Genomic DNA, 21995 nt, shown 5'->3' with positions numbered 1-21995 from the left:
CGCCATCTTTGCGAGCGTGGTGGGTGAGAAGCGGCCGGAGCATTGCTCCGCCTTATTCTGTTATTTGGACGCCATTGGCGAGGCGTACCGGGTTTATGGCGGGGTTGCTTGGCTTCGGTATGACGAGCAATTCCGCCAGCGCAAGGCGGTCCGCCCTGCGCTGCGTTGGGATCATAAGGACATTAGTCTGTGGATGCGCCTCGTGACGTCGGCGCGGGCGTCGTCTTCCTTTTTTTCCAGGGACGGCCGGAAGTCCGGGTGCCCCGGGACAGCCGGCCGCAAAACGTCGGGGGTTTTGTTGGCAATTTAACGAGGGGACTTGCAAGTTCGGGTCCTCGTGCCGCTTTAAGCACGAGTGCTCTGGCTGTGGGGGTGCGCACCCCCTCTCCCGTTGCTTTAAGCAAGGCAAGTCGCGGGCCGGAGATGCTCAGCAGAAGAGGGAGGACGCCGGTGATGGTGGAAAGGATGCGTCCTTTTCTAAGTAGGTATCCGGATCGGGCGGCTGCTCGTTTGCTGGAGGCCGGGTTCTCGGGGGGTTTCGTTATTCCTTGCGCCATGTCCGCCGTTCCCCCGTTGGCGGACAATTTGCGGTTGACCCGGCTTAACCCCGGGGTGGTGTCGGACAAGCTGGCGAAGGAGGTTGCGTTGGGCCGCATGGCGGGTCCTTTTCTTCGGCCCCCGTTGGCCGACTTGGTGGTCTCCCCTTTGGGATTGGTGCCCAAGAAGGAATCTGGCAAGTTCCGCTTGATTCATCACTTGTTCTTTCCCAAAGGGGGGTCGGTTAATGACGGCATTGATCCTGAGGCCTGTGCGGTGTCTTACACTTCTTTCGATGCGGCCATATTTTGGGTGCGTCAGTATGGGCGGGGTGCGCTGCTGGCGAAGACGGACATCGAGGCCGCTTTTCGGCTGCTTCCCGTCCATCCCCAAAGTTTCCATCTGTTGGGCTGCCAGTGGCTGGGTTCTTTCTACGTGGACTTGTGCTTGCCCATGGGCTGTTCGATCTCGTGCGCTTTCTTTGAGCAGTTCAGCTCGTTCGTGGAATGGGTTGTGCGTGATGTGGCGGGAGTCAATTCGGTCATCCACTATCTGGATGACTTCTTGTGTGTGGGCCCTCCTTCGTCCAATTTGTGCGGGGTTCTGCTGGCCACGGTACAACACGTGGCGGAGCGCTTTGGCATTCCGTTGGCGGCCGATAAGACGGAGGGCCCTAAGACGGTGATTAGTTTTTTGGGGATCATAATTGATTCCGAGGCCATGGAATGTCGCTTGCCCGGCGACAAGCTGCTGGATCTTAAGTCTGAAATTTGCTTGCTGGTGGGGAAACGGAAGGTGCAGCTTAGGCGACTGCAGTCGCTCCTTGGGAAGCTGGCCTTTGCGTGTCGGATTATGCCGATGGGCCGGGTTTTCAGCCGGCGTCTGTCGGCTGCCACGGCTGGGGTTCGTTACGTTGTCTGCGGAACATGTGGATGATCTGCGGGTTTGGCATGTCTTCTTGACGTCATTCAACGGGCGGTCGCTTTGGCAACGAGGCCCGGTCAGCAGCTGCGATCTGGAGTTGTATACGGATGGGGCTGGCTCTACGGGCTTTGGCGCCTTCCTCGGTGGCCGGTGGTGTGCGGAGCGGTGGCCGGCAGCATGGAGCGAGACTGGGTTGTTGCGGAATTTGGTTCTGTTGGAACTTTTTCCGGTGGTGGTGGCAGTGGAGCTGTGGGGGGCTGAGTTCAGGGATAAGAAGGTCCGTCTGCATTGTGATAACATGGGTGTGGTGCAGGTTATCAATCGGCTTTCCGGTTCGTCTGCGCCGGTTGTCAGGTTGTTGCGCCACTTGGTCTTGCGTTGTCTGCAGTTGAATGTTTTCTTATATGCTGTTCACTTGCCCGGGGTGGAGAATTCGGTGGCTGACGCTTTGTCTCGGTTTCAGCAGGTCCGTTTTCGGGAGCTGGCGCCGGAGGCGGATCGCCATGGGGAGCCTTGCCCGACGGATCTGTGGCACATTGTGTCGGGATCGCCGCTGGTTTGCTCCGGAGGTCGCTGAGTGATGTCACGTGGGCTGCGTATTCCAAGGTGTGGAGGGAGTGGTCGGTCCTTCTGGATTGGGTTGGGTCGGATGCCGTGAGTATGCTTTCTCCGTCCCTGGTGCTGTATTTTCTGTGCGTGAATTTTGAGCGGGGGGTGTCGGCGTCGGCAGTCGGCCGCAAGCTGGCGGCCTTGGCCTTCCTGTTTAAGGTTTGCGGCCTTCCGGACTTTACAAAGGACTTTGTGGTCCGCCAGGCCTTGAAGGGTTATAGGCGGGGTTCGCGTCGGCCGGATGGCCGCCGCCCGATATCGTTCGAAATGTTGGGGGAGTTGGCACGGCAGGTGGGCAGCTCTTGCTCCTCTCCGTATGAGGCGTTGTTGTTCAGGACGGCCTTTGTTTTGGCCTTTTTTGGGGCGTTCCGCATTGGAGAATTGGTGAGTGCTAATAGGAAGGTTCCTGGGGGCCTTTTGGTGGGAGAGGTGAGTCTCTCCGCTTCGGCGGTTGTGATCTTTCTTCGGAGGTCCAAGACCGACCAGGCCGGTAGAGGTACGTATGTTCGTTTGTATAGGGTGGGGGGTTCCCCCCTCTGCCCGGTGGCGGTGGTAAGGGAGTTTCTGGGTGCGCGCCCCCCGGTTGGGGGGTCTTTCTTGGTACACCTGGACGGCTCGTCCGTGTCCAGGTTTCAGTTCAGGGCAGTGTTGGGCAGGTGTTTAGCTGTGTTGGGCTACAAGACCGGGGATTATTCTTCGCACTCTTTCCGCATCGGGGCGGCTACGGAGGCTGCCAGGTGGGGTGTGGATGACTCAGTGTTGAGGCGTATTGGTAGATGGGAGTCTAACCGTTTCAAGTTGTACGTTCGTCCTCATTTGTTGTGATTTGTGGTACGTCGGGGGGGGCTCTGTGGTGTGTCCTGTTTTGTCATGTTTTCTTGCTGTTTCATTACAGAGGGAGCAGCGTGCCTGATATGGATCGTGGGGCATTCATATGTGTTCTGGGGGGCCAAGAGGGCTGAAGTGCGGCCCAACGGGCGCCAATTGGGTTTTTCTCGGGAGGAGGCTGTTGTCCGCTGGATTGGAGTGCCGGGTTTGATCTGGTGCAAGGTCCTCCCGGAAGTGCATCGTTTTGCTCGGTTGGACCGGGCCCCGGGCGTCCTGGTGCTGCATGCAGGGGGCAACGATCTGGGGGTCCGTTCCATGCGCCTGCTCATACGAGACATCAAGTTTGATTTTCTCAGACTGCGCACATCTTTTCCCGACATGGTTATAGTTTGGTCGGACATTGTGGGTCGGACCTCTTGGCGTTTTGCCAGGTCCGCTGTGAGTCTGAACAAGGCCCGGATTAAGGTTAACAAGGCGGTTGGCCGTTTTGTTTGCCGTAATGGGGGTGTGGTAGTTAGGCATGGGGAGCTGGAGGTGGATACGTGGCGTTATTTGCGGGGTGACGGCGTGCATCTGAATGCGGTTGGTACCGACTTGTGGACTCTTGGGATTCAGGATGGAGTTCAACGGGCTCTGCGAGTGTGGCGGGGCTCACAGGTGTAAGGTGTCACACCTGTGTGCTGTGGCGGTTGGGGGTCTTTGGAGGCGGTAACAGGTTTTTTGGTCAGTGCATAGGGTGACCCATCTACGGTATGGAGCCCTATAGTGTATCCCGGTTAATAGGGGTTTAACCGGGATGTGTTAACAAAGGGTATCAGTGGAAAAGTGGGTTGTTCCTGAGCTGGTGTTTCGCGGCTGGGGACCGTTGGGTTTTCTTGGATACTGATACCATTTTTGAATTGGATTTTTGGTGCCTCCCAAGACCAACAACCCCTGATTCTCTTATGTGTACTGGAGTATTTATTGGTTTACTGTTTACTATGTTTAAATTGGTTGTTAATAAAATGGCCTAACAGGCCACAATTTTATCCAAAGTCGTTGTCAGTATCATTTGTTTAGAGGATTAGAAGGTGGGGGGTTTTATGGTAAGAACAGGAGTGGGCATCGGTCATACCCTAATCATGTAAGGTCACAGAGGACCCAATATTGCAGCCATCTTGGATTTAGTTGAGTTCTGCATTGCAGCAGGAAGAGACCTTCTCTCTCTGGCAGAAATATCCGATTTTCTTGCCTCTGTATCTTGTGGGGAATGTTTTGTTAATTTGTAGACAATGGTTCTGTTGGTATTAGACGGTGAACTGCAGAATTTTCTTTCTTGAGTGGAAATGACGTTGGGTGATGACTGATGTGACGTTTTATCTGGAATGGGAAGACTTGGCTCTTCCTGTGGCCCAGCGTTCCCAGAACATGAATGTTCTTTAGCTGCCATGTACAAAACCTCGTTCCATTGATGGAGAACATGTCAGGAATGTGAATGAGGCCCTCAGAGACGCTCGTCTTCTCAGTCACTGCTGAGCGGAGGATGGCGATTCCGGGTAATGAATCCTCCAGAGGTTCACATACTATTCTCAGCCTGATAGAGCAGCCAGGAAAATCTGCTGTTTAAGGCAAAACCGGCGACAGCTCATGAATATTTCATCTTTGTGCCGCGATTCCTCCGGCTGGCGGTGTCACCTCTGAGACCACAATTCTGTTCTGCATGATAAGTTCTGGGAATGGGGCGACCCTCCACCCATAATGACAGAAGACCTCTTCTCCACTCTTAACCACCCTTAACCCTTCACCTGCTACTCAACTGTTACTTCCCATCATGCTCTGAAACAGCAGCTCAACTGACAGCCTACCCTCCCCCACCCCTACACCAGACCCATCCCGAGAACAGCACCGCAACCCCCCACCCCTCACCCCCCACACCAGACACATCCCGAGAACAGCACCGCAACCCCCCACACCAGACCCATCCCAAGAACAGCACCACAACCCCCCACCCCCCACACCAGACCCATCCCGAGAACAGCACTGCAACCCCCCACCCCCCACACCAGACACATCCCAAGAACAGCACCACAACCCCCCACCCCCCACACCAGACCCATCCCGAGAACAGCACCGCAACCCCCCACACCAGACCCATCCCGAGAACAGCACCGCAACCCCCCACACCAGACCCATCCCAAGAACAGCACCACAACCCCCCACCCCCCACACCAGACACATCCCGAGAACAGCACCGCAACCCCCCACACCAGACACATCCCGAGAACAGCACCGCAACCCCCCACACCAGACCCATCCCAAGAACAGCACCGCAACCCCCCACCCCCCACACCAGACCCATCCCGAGAACAGCACCACAACCCCCCACACCAGACCCATCCCAAGAACAGCACCACAACCCCCCACCCCCCACACCAGACCCATCCCGAGAACAGCACCGCAACCCCCCACCCCCCACACCAGACACATCCCAAGAACAGCACCACAACCCCCCACCCCCCACACCAGACCCATCCCGAGAACAGCACCGCAACCCCCCACACCAGACCCATCCCAAGAACAGCACCACAACCCCCCACACCAGACCCATCCCGAGAACAGCACCGCAACCCCCCACCCCCCACACCAGACACATCCCGAGGGCAGCACCACAACCACGTCATTATTATCTGCAGGAAAAATTCTCGGACTGGAACTGGGAAAAAAGAAACTTAGTAGGTAGACTGAAACGAAATCCTAAAGAAAATATAAATCCTCTACCTCATACAGCAATACATGCATATGGTAATGTAAGGGGGTGTAAATTGTAGTACATTATTATACCATGTAACCTATATATAGAAACACTTGTACTACAACCTTCACCCCCTCATACATTATAAATACATTATACAATGCACCCTATATATAGGGACACTTGTACTACAACCTTCACCCCATTATATGTACAGTATCTAGTAATGAATGATGGTTTACTCTACTGCAGAAGATTCTTCCCCCTCCCCCATTTTCATTGGTGACATGTCAGGTTGTACAGTCAGGGGCCCTCTTCATGGCAGAGAGAATTCACATGGAAAGGGGAACGACCCATGTGGGTCAGTTCCAGGTGGTTGAACACGTCTGCTGACACGTCATGGTCTGTTCCGTGTTGAAGAGGGATAAGGCCCGAGTTCCACCTCTGACTGGGCACGTCTGCCCCAATGAATGCCTTACTCTCCACATGCCAGAAGATTGATACTGGCCCATTCCAGTCAGGATGGTCCACATTCCCAAGTACTGACCTGAGACCAGAATGCCAAGACTGCCGCCAAGATGGAATGGAAGTTCTCCTGCCTTCCCTATGGCTGTCTGCAGAACACACCAGTAACGGACCGCCTGGCACACTGCCTGGGTGCCTACGCCAAGATACAGCTTCCTCCACTCTGAGTCAGGATAAGGTAATACAGCTGAGAACTGCACACGAGAACTAGACAACAGTAGCTTAGGTGCAAACTGGAACTCTTTATTGAAAACGCACACAGAAATTATACCACACAAAATCAGATAAGAGCCTGATCACATTATCCTAAACAATGCAAACTTTAAACAGTAAAATCATCAGTACATCTAACAAACTGCTAACAGTGATCTAATCAAACAGCAATCCATTCAACAGCTAACTAATTAACCAGTACGCTAATAAACAGCTAGGCCCCTAGACAAGCCTTGATTAGTCATGGGGTGCCCATCCCAGTCAGTCCAGCAACAGATCTCATTAACCAGCTTTCTTTTCACATCCATCTTCTCACAGAGTTTCAGGTTGGCAGAGACCATCATGGCTTCCCTTGGCTGGTTACATAGTTACATAGTTACATAGTATTGGAAGGTTGAATAAAGACAATAGTCCATCCAGTTCCCCCTGTGTAGGCGCGCATGGCCATAATCATCTCTCATACCCCTGAATGTTCTGATCCTTGAGATGTACGTCCAAGAGTCTTTTGAAAGCCACCATACTTCCCGCAGAAACCACCTCTTGTGGTAGAGAATTCCACACTCTTGTAGCCCTTACAGTAAAGAACCCCCTGCGTTGCCTGAGGTCAAAACGCTTCTCTTCTAATCACATTGTATGTCCTTGAGTCCTCATGCAATCCTTGCGACTGAATAGATTTTTTTTCTATGCTGAGATCACCATTGAGGTATTTCTAAATTGCTATCATGTCCCCTCTCAGGCGTCTCTTCTCCAGGGAGAATAAATCAAGCGATTGCAGACGCTCTTCATAATTAAGGTCCTCCAATCCCCTAATTAGTTTAGTTGCCCTTCTCTGGACTCTCTCCAGCTCCAACATCCCTCCCTAGGACTGGCGACCAGAACTGGACAGAATACTCCAGATGCGGTCGGAGCAGAGTTTTATAAAGTGGAAGGATTATAGTCTTATCTCTGGAATACATCCCTTTCTTTATGCATGCTAATATTCTGCCGGCTTTGGCAGCTGCAGCTTGACATTGCATGCTGTTACCTAATCTATCATCAACCAAGACTCCCAGATCTTTCTCCATTTTTGATTCCCCCAAAGGTTCCCCCCCTAACGTGTATTGTGTTTTTATGTTTTTAGTCCCCAAGTGCAAAAACCTTACACTTCTCCACATTAAACCTCATTTGCCATGTCGTTGCCCACTCTGTTATTTTGTCCAGGTCATTCTGTAGGATATCTGCTTCATGCTGTGCAGTTATTGCCCTGTCCAATTTTGTGTCATCTGCAAAAACTGATATAGAACTTCTGACCCCGTCCTCAATGCTGTTTATGAATAAATTGAACAAGGTTGGTCCCAGGACTGAGCCTTGGGGGACCCCACTTACCACTCCAGACCAGTCTGAGTATGCGCTGTTTATTACCACTCTTTGGACACACCCCCTTTTAGCCAATTCCGTATCCAAGAGCAAACCCTGCGGTCGATACCTGCAGACCTTATTTTATAAATCAAGCGCTTGTGGGGAACTGTATCAAACGCCTTAGCGAAATCCAGGTACACCACATCCACTGGTCTGCCCCTATCTAGCTCACACCTCACCTCCTCCTAGAATGTTAAGAGATTGGTTTGACAAGAACGCCCATTAGTAAGCCTGTGGTGATTACTGCTGATGATGTTGTTGTCTTTAGTAAACTCTACGATATAGTCCCTTATCATCCCCTCCAGAAGTTTACATACTATCGATGTCAGACTGACAGGCCTATAATTTCCCGGAACATGCCTCTGCCATTTTTTGAATATCGGTATCATGTTAGCTTTCCTCCAATCCCCTGGTACATCTCCTGTCCTAATACTGTTAGCAAAGATCAGGAACAGTGGTCTAGATATAATCTTACTGAGTTCTTTGAGTACTCTCAGATGTATGCCACCCGGGCCTGGTGATTTATTTGTGTTAATTTTATCCAGCCTTTCCCTAATTTCACCCTCTGTTAGCCATAGCGGCAAATCCTGTGAATTACTGCTAACCATACAGTCATGGTCAGTGTACCCTATACAGTCATGGTCAGTGTACCCCATACAGTCATGGTCAGTGTACCCCATACAGTCATGGTCAGTGTACCCCTCCTTTTCCTGTGTGCAATATGCTCTGCCCTAGTTTTTTAGCTGTTGATATATTTAAAGAATTTCTTTGGGTTCTTTTTACTATCCTCCGCTATTTGTCTCTCAAAGCTGATTTTAGCCATTTTGATTTCATATTTACTTTTCTTATTTGCCTCCTTGTATTGCTGGAAAGCCGATACTGTGCCCTCTGATTTATATTTCTTGAAGGACATTTCTTTTCCCCTAATAAGTTTTTTAACATTACGGTTTAGCCAGCCAGGTTTGGCTTTGTCTCTTCTAAATTTATTTCCCATAGGAATGCACTGCAAGATGCATTTGTTTAATATGTTCCTAAAGCATTCCCATTTTTCCTCTGTGGTCAGGGATCCCAGGGTTTGGTCCCAGTTTACCCTTTCCATCAATGAGCACAATTTTGGAAAGTTTGCCCTTCTGAAGTTTAGGGTTCTTATGTTCCCCACTTGCCGTGTTATATTGTTATTTACACTAAATGTGATCATCCTGTGATCGCTAGAGCCCAGGTAGTCCTGGACTCCTACCTCCGAGATTCGGTCTGGGTCATTAGTGATCAATAGATCCAGGACTGCATTTTCTCTAGTAGGAGAATCCACCAACTGTGACATGTAATTATCCTGTAAGGTTTCCGTGAATAGGCGGGCCTTCTGTGAGTGTGTAGTCCCCTCTTCCCAGGCAATGTCGGGATTATTGAAGTCCCCCAATATGATGACTGATCCCAGTTTTGCCACTTTACCCAACAGTGATATAAATTCCAGCTCCAACTCCTCCCTTTGGTTGGGTGGCCTATAACAAAATAAATGTGGTAAATTGTAAATGTGGTGATGTCATCTTTCATTATATAACAGAACATCTTCCTGAATGCTTTTCAATTTTGTTTATTTAAAATCCTACAAACATAATAAAAACATATTTACATATCTACAAAATAAATAAAAAAATATATAAACAAAAATAGCTTACATCACCATAGAAACAGAAAATTGCTAAAAATTACCATAAAGAAAACTAAATATACCAACCAAGACACATCTTCATATTATTATTATCATGACTCAACTCAACACAGCCCGTCATGGTCTAACCTCCACCTAAACACCCCCCTAACCTCCACCTAACCACACCCCCCTAACCTCCGCCTAAACACCCCCTAACCTCCACCTAACCACACCCCCCTAACCTCCACCTAACCACACCCCCCTAACCTCCACCTAACCACACACCCCCTAACCTCCACCTAACCACACACCCCCTAACCTCCACCTAACCACACCCCCCTAACCTCCACCTAACAACACCCCCCTAACCTCCACCTAACAACACACCCCCTAACCTCCACCTAACCACACACCCCCTAACCTCCACCTAACCACACCCCCCTAACCTCCACCTAACCACACACCCCCTAACCTCCACCTAACCACACCCCCCCTAACCTCCACCTAACCACACCCCCCTAACCTCCACCTAACCACACCCCCCTAACCTCCACCTAACAACACCCCCCTAACCTCCACCTAAACACCCCCCAACCTCCACCTAACCACACACCCCCTAACCTCCACCTAACCACACACCCCCTAACCTCCACCTAACCACACCCCCCTAACCTCCACCTAACCACACACCCCCTAACCTCCACCTAACCACACACCCCCTAACCTCCACCTAACCACACCCCCCTAACCTCCACCTAACAACACACCCCCTAACCTCCACCTAACAACACACCCCCTAACCTCCACCTAACCACACCCCCCCTAACCTCCACCTAACCACACCCCCCTAACCTCCACCTAACCACACCCCCCTAACCTCCACCTAACCACACCCCCCTAACCTCCACCTAACCACACCCCCCTAACCTCCACCTAACCACACCCCCCTAACCTCCACCTAACCACACCCCCCTAACCTCCACCTAACCACACACCCCCTAACCTCCACCTAACCACACACCCCCTAACCTCCACCTAACCACACACCCCCTAACCTCCACCTAACCACACACCCCCTAACCTCCACCTAACCACACCCCCCTAACCTCCACCTAACCACACCCCCCTAACCTCCACCTAACCACACACCCCCTAACCTCCACCTAACCACACACCCCCTAACCTCCACCTAACCACACCCCCCTAACCTCCACCTAACCACACCCCCCCTAACCTCCACCTAACCACACCCCCCCTAACCTCCACCTAACCACACACCCCCTAACCTCCACCTAACCACACCCCCCCTAACCTCCACCTAACCACACACCCCCTAACCTCCACCTAACCACACCCCCCCTAACCTCCACCTAACCACACCCCCCTAACCTCCACCTAACCACACCCCCCTAACCTCCACCTAACCACACCCCCCCTAACCTCCACCTAACCACACCCTCCTAACCTCCCGAGTGGAAACCTGACACCGTGCATTCCACGTGAAGTAACCGACTACTAAGCTAACTGTTATGGGGGGAGGGGGGTTGGGACTTTAAATGAGACTCCTGACCACCGGAGTCTCCATCCCTGTTTGCATGAAAGCAAGAAAATAAAAGCAAAGTTGGGACTTTGAATGAGGTGGGACCAGACCATAATAGATATATATGTAATGAAAGGGACACAGGATAATGTAAAATCGTATGTTTATTGGCAGTCTATAGACCAGATACTAATATAGCCATATGTTCACTGAAACCGTGTAGCCCATGGTAATGGGGTACACCTAAATGAAACAAAGGTAAGTATACAAGGTCCAAGACAGAGGTACATGGTAATACATTATTATCCTGGTACATACAAATAGGTACATAGAGCATAAACAAGGGGTCATTAATGCACAGTATAACAACAATAACTTTAAAAAGCTGACATAGTCTGTGTTGAACTCAACGCGTTTCGTGAAAAAATATCACTTCGTCAGGAGTAGGCATGTTGCAAGGTCTAAAGAGAATATACATAAGTAAGTAAAATGAAATAAAATAGAAATAAAGATAATAAACGAGTAGAACCAAATAGCCCTGTTAGGGGGGTAGAGCTTACACTGGGGTGGCGTGAAGTCCAGGGGATTGGTCTCACCCGGGAACTGAGGGGGCAAAGCCTGCGTGCGCCGCACAGTCATACCAATAAGTGCTAAGTGAAGTGAGATCCTCCAGAAGGGGTCGTAATATAGCCTCCACTGATGGTAAAGTATCCATCTGTAGGATGAATAGGGGTAATATAGATGTATGAAAGTAGTATTAATAATAATAATAATGGTTGTACAAGGGAGCTGTTGATGAGATCCAGAGGAGCCAAGAGAACAAAGAAAGTGTAGCCAGTGATGATTATAGAGTAATGCGGAGAGTCACCAAGTAATAAGGGAATATATAAGTAAACCACCTATGGTGTTAAGAATAGTATATATCATAGTGGATCACCAGATAATAAAGGGTGTGATAAAGAAAAAGTGGAAACAAATGAAATAATAATGAAAGGGAGATATCCATTGTGAGATCCCCAAAGAGTATCCATGTGAGATTATAGATGGGCAAAACCAAAGAAGTATGCCAGAAGGGTGTACAGAGAGATAAGTGTAGGAAACCAAAATAGAGTGATAGGTACCTGGGCAGGCGCAAAGGCAGGGATTGCACCCAGCGTCACACTGCTGCACAATTGTATGAAGCCGCCAAACCGACAGAATGGATCTCACATGGATACTCTTTGGGGATCTCACAATGGATATCTCCCTTTCATTATTATTTCATTTGTTTCCACTTTTTCTTTATCACACCCTTTATTATCTGGTGATCCACTATGATATATACTATTCTTAACACCATAGGTGGTTTACTTATATATTCCCTTATTACTTGGTGACTCTCCGCATTACTCTATAATCATCACTGGCTACACTTTCTTTGTTCTCTTGGCTCCTCTGGATCTCATCAACAGCTCCCTTGTATAACCATTATTATTATTATTAATACTACTTTCATACATCTATATTACCCCTATTCATCCTACAGATGGATACTTTACCATCAGTGGAGGCTATATTACGACCCCTTCTGGAGGATCTCACTTCACTTAGCACTTATTGGTATGACTGTGCGGCGCACGCAGGCTTTGCCCCCTCAGTTCCCGGGTGAGACCAATCCCCTGGACTTCACGCCACCCCAGTGTAAGCTCTACCCCCCTAACAGGGCTATTTGGTTCTACTCGTTTATTATCTTTATTTCTATTTTATTTCATTTTACTTACTTATGTATATTCTCTTTAGACCTTGCAACATGCCTACTCCTGACGAAGTGATATTTTTTCACGAAACGCGTTGAGTTCAACACAGGCTATGTCAGCTTTTTAAAGTTATTGTTGTTATACTGTGCATTAATGACCCCTTGTTTATGCTCTATGTACCTATTTGTATGTACCAGGATAATAATGTATTACCATGTACCTCTGTCTTGGACCTTTTATACTTACCTTTGTTTCATTTAGGTGTACCCCATTACCATGGGCTACACGGTTTCAGTGAACATATGGCTATATTAGTATCTGGTCTATAGACTGCCAATAAACATACGATTTTACATTATCCTGTGTCCCTTTCATTACATATATATATCTATTATGGTCTGGTCCCACCTCATTCAAAGTCCCAACTTTGCTTTTATTTTCTTGCTTACTAAGCTAACTAGAAAAAGTGTCTCAAAATCAAAATCCCGATGGGTCTTAAACGACCCGTACAACCACTCCGCATAACTCAAGCGGGAAAGGAAAGATATACCTAGAGACCCACCCGCTCATAGACTTCTATATTGAAGGGGCACTGAAGCAAGAAATGGTCCAGCATCTCCTCCACACTGCCACACTCCACTCTTGGACAACCACGGTTCTCTGCAGAGCGATGCTTCAAATTGCCCTTCAAATGCGTGTAGCTCCCTCAAAAGCCAGGGCCCATAGTCAGTAGGCAAGAGGCCACCCTACAGTCCCCTCTGTCCCGAGTGGGTCTGTCACATTTCTCCCCATCAAAGGTAGACTCACCAGGTCCCAGACCTCCACCTGGTCTGGACCTGCATTAGTCAGGCAGAGAGAACCCACATAGTTTGCCCACATGATTCCAATTCTTGGCCACTGGGAATAGTTGTCATTGGTAGGTGTGGGGCAGAGGTCCTGGACCTTCTGTCCAGTTGCCAGCGCTTCGGCTGGGTGGTCTTTACCGTTCCAGGACTTTGTCTGCAGCCAGGGAGAGGGGCCGACTACCCCTGCTTCCTGAAGCTGTTAAGACACTGTAGGTGCTAGACAGAGGCTAGCGGCACTCTGCCCTGTTGCCAGTGCTTCAGCTGAGAATAGGAGCTTTACTACCTCAGTTTATCGCTGGGGAGAGGGGCCACCTGCCCCAGCTCCCTGAAACTCCAGAGTTGATGCTGGTGCCGGGCAGAGGTTGATAACACTCCATCTGGATGCCAGTGCTTCTGCTGAGGACCCCACATCATCCACTTCAACTGGCTCTTGGGGTGGGAAAACAACCTCCTTTTCTCTCGAGACTCTTAACTGCCGCTGGAGAGGGAGAACAACTACCTTGTTCCTTGGCCTGCTGCTGGGGACTGGGGATGGTTTCCTGCCCTCCCTGCACATCCGACTGTTGCTAAGGAGGGAAGATGACCATCTCCTCTCCTGGACTGGGGATCTGCTGCTGGGGAGAAGAAAAGCCGACTACTTCTCCTGGAGTTTTCCGTGTTGCAATAAGTATAGGTCAGAGGTAGTGGGCCCTCTGTCCTGTAGCCATGGCTTCTGATGGCACTGTGCAGATACTGGAAGTACTCTGCCCCGCTGCCAGTATTTCAGCTGGGGTAGGAGTTCTACTGTACCGGCCTGCTGTTGGGGAGAAGGACTGCCTCCCTGGAGCTCTGTGCTGTTGGTGCTGGAAAGAGGTCAGTGGTGCTCTGCCCTGATGCCAGCGCTTCAGCTGGGTAAAGGAACTCCATTGCGACGGCCTGTTTTTGCAGTAAGGGGCCGTCCTCCCTGCCTCCTGGGATCTCTGGAGGTATTGTCAGTGCTGAGCAGAGGTCAGTGATGTTCTGCCTTGATGCCAGCTCTTCCACTGGGAAATAGAATGAAAATTCTGTGTCCTTGCACAAATCCTCCAGGACCAACGATTGTTGTAGGTGGAGGTTAGCAGCGCTCTGCCTTGATGCCAGCTCCTCAGCTGGAGGCTCCCCAAGTTGTTGCTCTTTAGAAAAAAGCTTCCAATAAGCCCCTATCTTTGGAGCTGGAGGCTGAAGATAGTCTCACTATCTCCTGTCTCTGGAACACAGAAGATGTTACCGGAACTGGGCAGAGGCTAGCAGAACCCTGCCCTATTGTTAACACTTCAGTTGGAAGCTCAGTAAATGTTACATCCTGCGATGAAAAGTCAGTTAAATCCATGCTTTCTGTGGCTGGGGAAAGTGGTCACTGGCACTCTCCCCTTTGCTTTGATGCCCACTTCAAGCTCGCCAGTCAGGTAGGATCAGGTACCAGCTCTGTTGATAGATAGATCCAGCAGAAACTCTTGATTGTCCTGGGTGTCCCAGTAGTAAAACTCCTTAGCACTCCTGAATTCTTTAAGGTCCTCAAAGGGTTCCCACATAATCCTCACCCTCTGGAGGGTCGCCATCAGTCAGCCACAGTTACTCCTGTACTGCATCCCATAATAGGACCCAGTATGCTTCGTCCAACCATAGTTACATATACTGTAGTAACACAGTAGTTGAGGTTGAATGAAGACAATAGTCCATCCAGTTCATCCTGTGTAGGTGTGAATCATTACGTCCAAGAGTCTTTTAAAAGTAGCCATACTCCTGCAGTTACCACCATTTGTGGCAGAGAATTCCACAGTCTTGTAGCCCTTACTGTAAAAAAAAACCCTGCATAGCTTGAGGTTAAAACGCTTCTCCTCTAAACGCATTGTATGGCCTCATGTCCTCATACATTCCTTGAGACTGAATAGTTTTCTTCTTCTTGGTCAACTTTTCCAATTCTGACACCCATTTATCCAGGGGTCTCTCTCCTAGGAATGGCATCCGCAATGCGAGCTGATCACAAAATTGCTGCTCTGTGGTTGGAAGTAATTCTTCCCAGGGAACCTGAACCTTCTTGAGGGCCTTGTTCCACAGTTCTCTTCGAATCGCATGCTTCCAGTCCAGCTCGCCCTCTGCCGAGACAGGCCATCAAACTGGGCCAGAGCTTCCTGCAGTCTCAACTGAAATTCAGTTGACATTTCCTGTCACTCTTCGACAATAATCCCAGTGGTAGTTTTGATTTCTCTGAAAGGAGGAAGCAAATCCCACTGCTGCCACCAAATATGACGGACCGCCTGGCACCCCACCTGGGTGCCTCCAATAAGATACAGCTTCCTCCACTTTGGAACCAGGTATTATAGCTGAAAATTGGACCCAAGAACTAGACAACACTAGCTTAGGTGCATACTGGAACTAACTTTATTGTAATTTCACACAGAATTTATACCACACAAAATCAGATAAGAGCTTGATCACATTGTCCTAAACAGTGCAAACTGTAAACAGTAATATCATCAGTACGTCTAAGGAACAGCTAGCAGCTAAGAGTGATCGAATCAAACAGCAATCCAATCAAAAGCTAACTAATTAACAGCTAGGCCCCTAGACAAGCCTTGATTAGTCAGGGAATGCCCATCCCAGACAATGCGGGAACAGATCTCATTACCCAGCTGTTTTTTCACATCCATCTTCTCTCAGGGTTTCAAGTTGGCAGAGACCATCATTGCTTCCTTGACTGATAAATGGGGTAATGTCATCTTGCATTATAAAACAGGACATCTTCCTGGATGCTGGGAGCTCCCTTAAAAGCCAGGGACCATAGTCAGTAGGCAAGAGGCCACCCTGCAGTCCCTTCCAAAAGCCCCTGTGCTGGTTGGGTCTGTCACAACACCTTCTGACTGTGGCCTATTCTTCCAGGAATGGTTCCACTCACTAGACATTAAAGTCCCACTTTGGGCAAAATCTGTATTCTGTAGTTTGCTAGTCAGACAACTACCATAGAAAATGTTGGCTCCATTGACCTTTTAGCAGTTGCATACTCTTACAATCTTCCATAAAAGTCGTCCATCAGAGGCTTTCTTATATGCTTTCCCTGTCCGGGGAGGGCAGATATATTTGCCTCCTGTGTCCCCTCCCCCACCTCTGTAGTTTTTTGTACTGTTGGACTGATATAACAAAGCTTTGGAGGGTTTAGTAACATTGAGCTTCTTCTGGCTGCTTGTTCGCCCACCACCACAAAGCTCCACCCCCCCTCTGTCCTCCTCGGCCTCCCTCTATAACTTTGTCCCCCAAATATTGGTGGGAGGAGGGGTACTCTGGGGCTGCCAGAAAAACATGTAAGCTGGCCACTGATTACTCAGCAACTTCCCCCAATGTTTTTTTGTGGGTATTGCATGTCTCTCCTGGTAGCAGTGAGATGCTGTATATTACACACTCCATTACACACTCCTGACCCCTGCACTCTGTATATTACACACTCCTGACCCCTGCACTCTGTATATTACACAGTCCTGACCCCTGCGCTCTGTGCATTACACACTCCTGACCCCCGCACTCTGTACATTACACACTCCTGACCCCTGTGCTCTGTACATTACATACTCCTGACCCATGTGCTATGTACATTACACACTCCTGACCCCTTTACATTACACACTCCTGTCCCCTTTACATTACACACTCCTGACCCCTGCACTCTGTACATCACACACTCCTGTCCCCCGCACTCTGTACATTACACACTCCTGACCCCTGCACTCTGTACATTACACACTCCTGTCCCCCGTACTGTGTACATTGCACACTCCTGACCCCTGCACTCTGTACATTACACACTCCTGTTCCTTGCACTCTGTACATTACACACTCCTGTCCCTTGCACTCTGTACATTACACACTCCTGTCCCCTGCACTCTGTACATTACACACTCCTAACCCCTGCACTCTGTACATTACACACTCCTGTCCCCTGTACTCTGTACATTACACACTCCTGACCCCTGTGCTCTGTGCATTACACACTCCTGACCCCCGCACTCTGTACATTACACACTCCTGACCCCTGTGCTCTGTACATTACATACTCCTGACCCATGTGCTATGTACATTACACACTCCTGTCCCCTTTACATTACACACTCCTGACCCCTGCACTCTGTACATCACATACTCCTGTCCCCCGCACTCTGTACATTACACACTCCTGACCCCCGCACTCTGTACATTACACACTCCTGTCCCCTGCACTCTGTACATTACACACTCCTGTCCCCTGCACTCTGTACATTACACACTCCTGTCCCCTACACTCTGTACATTACACACTCCTGTCCCCTGCACTCTGTACATTACACACTCCTGTCCCCTGCACTCTGTACATTACACACTCCTGTCCCCTGCACTCTGTACATTACACACTCCTGTCCCCTGCACTCTGTACATTACACACTCCTGACCCCTGCACTCTGTACATTACACACTCCTGACCCCTGCACTCTGTACATTACACACTCCTGTCCCCTGCACTCTGTACATTACACACTCCTGTCCCCTGCACTCTGTACATTACACACTCCTGTCCCCTGCACTCTGTACATTACACACTCCTGTCCCCTACACTCTGTACATTACACACTCCTGTCCCCTGCACTCTGTACATTACACACTCCTGTCCCCTGCACTCTGTACATTACACACTCCTGTCCCCTGCACTCTGTACATTACACACTCCTGACCCCTGCACTCTGTACATTACACACTCCTGACCCCTGCACTCTGTACATTACACACTCCTGACCCCTGCACTCTGTACATTACACACTCCTGTCCCCCGCACTCTGTACATTACACACTCCTGACCCCTGCACTCTGTACATTACACACTCCTGTCCCCTGCACTCTGTACATTACACACTCCTGTCCCCTGCACTCTGTACATTACACACTCTTGTCCCCTGCACTCTGTACATTACACACTCCTGTCCCCTGCACTCTGTACATTACACACTCCTGTCCCCTGCACTCTGTACATTACACACTCCTGACCCCCGCACTCTGTACATTACACACTCCTGTCCCCTGCACTCTGTACATTACATACTCCTGACCCCTGCACTCTGTACATTACACACTCCTTTCCCCTGCACTCTGTACATTACACACTCCTGTCCCCTGTACTCTATAAATCCTCCATCATAACCCTTCTCTTCTCTTCCAGATGAAATGACCAATTCCTCGGACACGCTGGTGACTTTGGACGATCTGTTCAGTAAGGAGTTTTTGGTGCACGACCCTGAAGCGAGATGGATTAACGGTAAGAATTCCGAGAGTCACTCAGAGGATGGATAATGTGGAATATTGATTGTAATGGAACCGTGACCCACACTGTGTTTGTGGGCTTCCGTCAGTATACGGCTTCCTCCAGTCCTGAACATAGATATCAAATATTACAGCCGCTCCCAATACAAAGCTAGCCGACAATTTAGCTAGTATAGAGCTGGAACCTTTACTGAACAACTCACGCCGAATATATACAGGATGGACAATACATCCCCCTCCTGATCAGATTACCCCACCGGGTCAGGTGCCTGAATACATTATCATATGCAGATGAAATTGTGTATAGAAATAGAATTAATCTGAACTAATTATCTAAAGGACAACCAACACAAACAGTATTATACCTTCCCACCAGTAACTAATAGATAACAATGATTCAATCAACCTGAGCCAATTATCTAGAAGACTGCCGTCCTCGAGCCCCCCTGAAGTACAATGCACATTATCATAAGTGTAAACACAGAACCCATAGTAGATAACAGGTGAGTAAATAAGCATATTCAATGATGTGTGGAAGACAGGTGGTTGAGCTGATATTAGCATCTGCTATGAGTCTGACTGTGAGAAGCAGTCTTCATATGATTCTTGAGATATGTGATTGATAAATATTACTCTCCCATTTGAAGTAATCCAAACCATATTCTCAGTGTCTATTAAGTAGCTGTCCTTTTCCTTGGTCACCCTGTGTCACTAATAGACACAGGGTGACTTACACATAAGAGAGGCCTAGGGATCTCCCAACCTCTCTAAGGTAAGCTGGGTTCCATGGTTCCCCAACCAAAGTGACTCCCATCACATGGATGATATATTGATTATTGGGGAGAGATTGGATGATTGTCTATAGGAGAAAGAAATGGCTAGGGGTGGGGCTGGCGGTGGATCTGGCGGTGGGGGTGTAAGGGGGAGTTGAGGGTCATTCAGGATTTTTCTGACCTCAGATTTCGGTGGATTTCTGGTTGCTGGATCGGTAGATTTAGCATCATTCACCTCATAACTTTCATATGATCCACCGATACAATGTGACTTGGATGATCTGCCCCCCCCCCCCTATGTCCCCTCCCCCAAATTTTCTATTGGGATCAACAGCACTGCTTCAGTCCCTCTCCTCATCCCAGAATGATCGGTGTATTCCTGCACTCTGACCTCTTCTTCCCCCCCAGTCATACAATTACCCCCCCCCCAACCCTGCTCCAAAATGACTCTACAATTACCCCCCTCCGGACCCTGCCCCAGACTGACTCTACAATTACCCCCCCCGCCCCAAATTGACTCTAAAATTACCCCCTCCTGACCCTGTCCTAGACTGACTCTTCAATTACCCCCTCCTGCCCCAGACTGACTCTACAATTACCCCCTCCTGACTCTGCCTCAGGTTGACTCTACAATTACCCCCTCCTGACTCTGCCCCAGGCTGACTCTACAATTACCCCCCTCCTGACCCTGCCCCAGACTGACTTTATAATTACCCCCCCAACTCGGCCCCAGACTAACACTACAACTACTCCTTTCTGACCATGTCCCAGACTGACTCTACAATTACCCCCCCCCCCGCGACCCTGCCCCAGACTGACTCTACAGTTACCCCCTCCGGACCCTACCCCAAGGGCTGGGACAGTGGTAATAATGGGGGATGGTAACTACCCAGACATTGACTGGAGTAATGGCACTGCTGGAACAGTAAAAGGGCAAAAATGTATAAACCTCTTACAAGACAATTTTATGGTGCAGTTTGAGGCCCCCACTAGAAATGATGCTCTGTTGGACCCGGTAATCTCAAACCATGCAGAGCTTATTAATAATGTTCATATAAAAGAACATCTGGGTAGCAGTGACCATAATATGATTTCATTTAATGTTCGCTGTAAGCAAAAAACGCATACAGGAAATACAAAAACAGAGAGAGTAAATTGTCCAAGGATGAGGGCCGCTCTCCAGGATTTACACTGGGAGGGAATATCGGCATCGATGAGCACAGAACAGAAATGGGAATTCCTCAAAAAGATTTTATACAAACTCACTGCAAAGTATATTCTCGGGTAATTTAGACAGAATGAGGGTGGATAAAACGCCTGGACCAGATGGCTCCACCCACGCATCCTAAAAGAATTGAGCGCTGTAATTTCTAAGCCTTTGCTTCATATTTTTAGGGACTCTTTAAGGAATGGAATAGTAGCACTGGATTGGCGTAGGGCCAATGTGGTGCCTATATTTAAAAAGGGATGAAAGTCTTTGCCAAGTAACTATAGACCTGTTAGTGTAACTTCTATAGTCAGGAAGATACTGGAGAGTTTAATAAAAGACCAAATAGATGAGTTCTTGCTGGTAAAAATATTCTAAGCAACAGACAGCATGGATTCATGAAAGACAGAAGTTGTCAAACAAATCTGATTTCTTTTTATGAGGAGGTAATAAAACCTTGGACAGAGGGGTGGCTGTGGACGTGGTATACTTGGACAGGGGGGTGGCTGTGGACGTGGTATACTTGGACAGGGGGGTGGCTGTGGATGTGGTATACTTGGACAGAGGGGTGGCTGTGGACGTGGTATACTTGGACAGAGGGGTGGCTGTGGACGTGCTATACTTGGACAGAGGGGTGGCTGTGGACGTGGTATACTTGGACAGAGGGGTGGCTGTGGATGTGGTATACTTGGACAGAGGGGTGGCTGTGGATGTGGTATACTTGGACAGAGGGGTGGCTGTGGATGTGGTATACTTGGACAGAGGGGGGGCTGTGGACGTGGTATACTTGGACAGAGGGGTGGCTGTGGATGTGGTATACTTGGAGAGAGGGGTGGCTGTGGACGTGGTATACTTGGACAGAGGGGTGGCTGTGGACGTGGTATACTTGGACAGAGGGGTGGCTGTGGACGTGCTATACTTGGACAGAGGGGTGGCTGTGGACGTGCTATACTTGGACAGAGGGGTGGCTGTGGACGTGGTATACTTGGACAGAGGGGTGGCTGTGGATGTGGTATACTTGGACAGAGGGGTGGCTGTGGATGTGGTATACTTGGACAGAGGGGGGGCTGTGGACGTGGTATACTTGGACAGAGGGGTGGCTGTGGACGTGGTATACTTGGACAGAGGGGTGGCTGTGGATGTGGTATACTTGGACAGAGGGGTGGCTGTGGACGTGGTA

At 49.4% G+C, this 21995-nt stretch overlaps 1 protein-coding gene across 1 annotated transcript in view; it reads left to right on the top strand.

The window, feature by feature from the left end:
- DPP10 (dipeptidyl peptidase like 10) overlaps positions 1-21995 on the top strand; it is a 318952-nt gene that overhangs the window by 52092 nt on the left and 244865 nt on the right. The window contains exon 3 of the mRNA XM_082261092.1: positions 18735-18830. Coding sequence (XP_082117218.1) covers positions 18735-18830 — 96 coding nt within the window. The remainder of the gene's footprint in view (positions 1-18734; positions 18831-21995) is intronic.

The sequence above is a fragment of the Pelophylax lessonae genome (genome assembly GCF_965119305.1).
Source record: "Pelophylax lessonae genome assembly, chromosome: 6".
Lineage (NCBI taxonomy): Eukaryota > Metazoa > Chordata > Amphibia > Anura > Ranidae > Pelophylax > Pelophylax lessonae.
The sequence above is the reverse complement of the archived record's forward strand: the minus strand, read 5'-3'. Positions and strand labels throughout refer to the sequence as shown.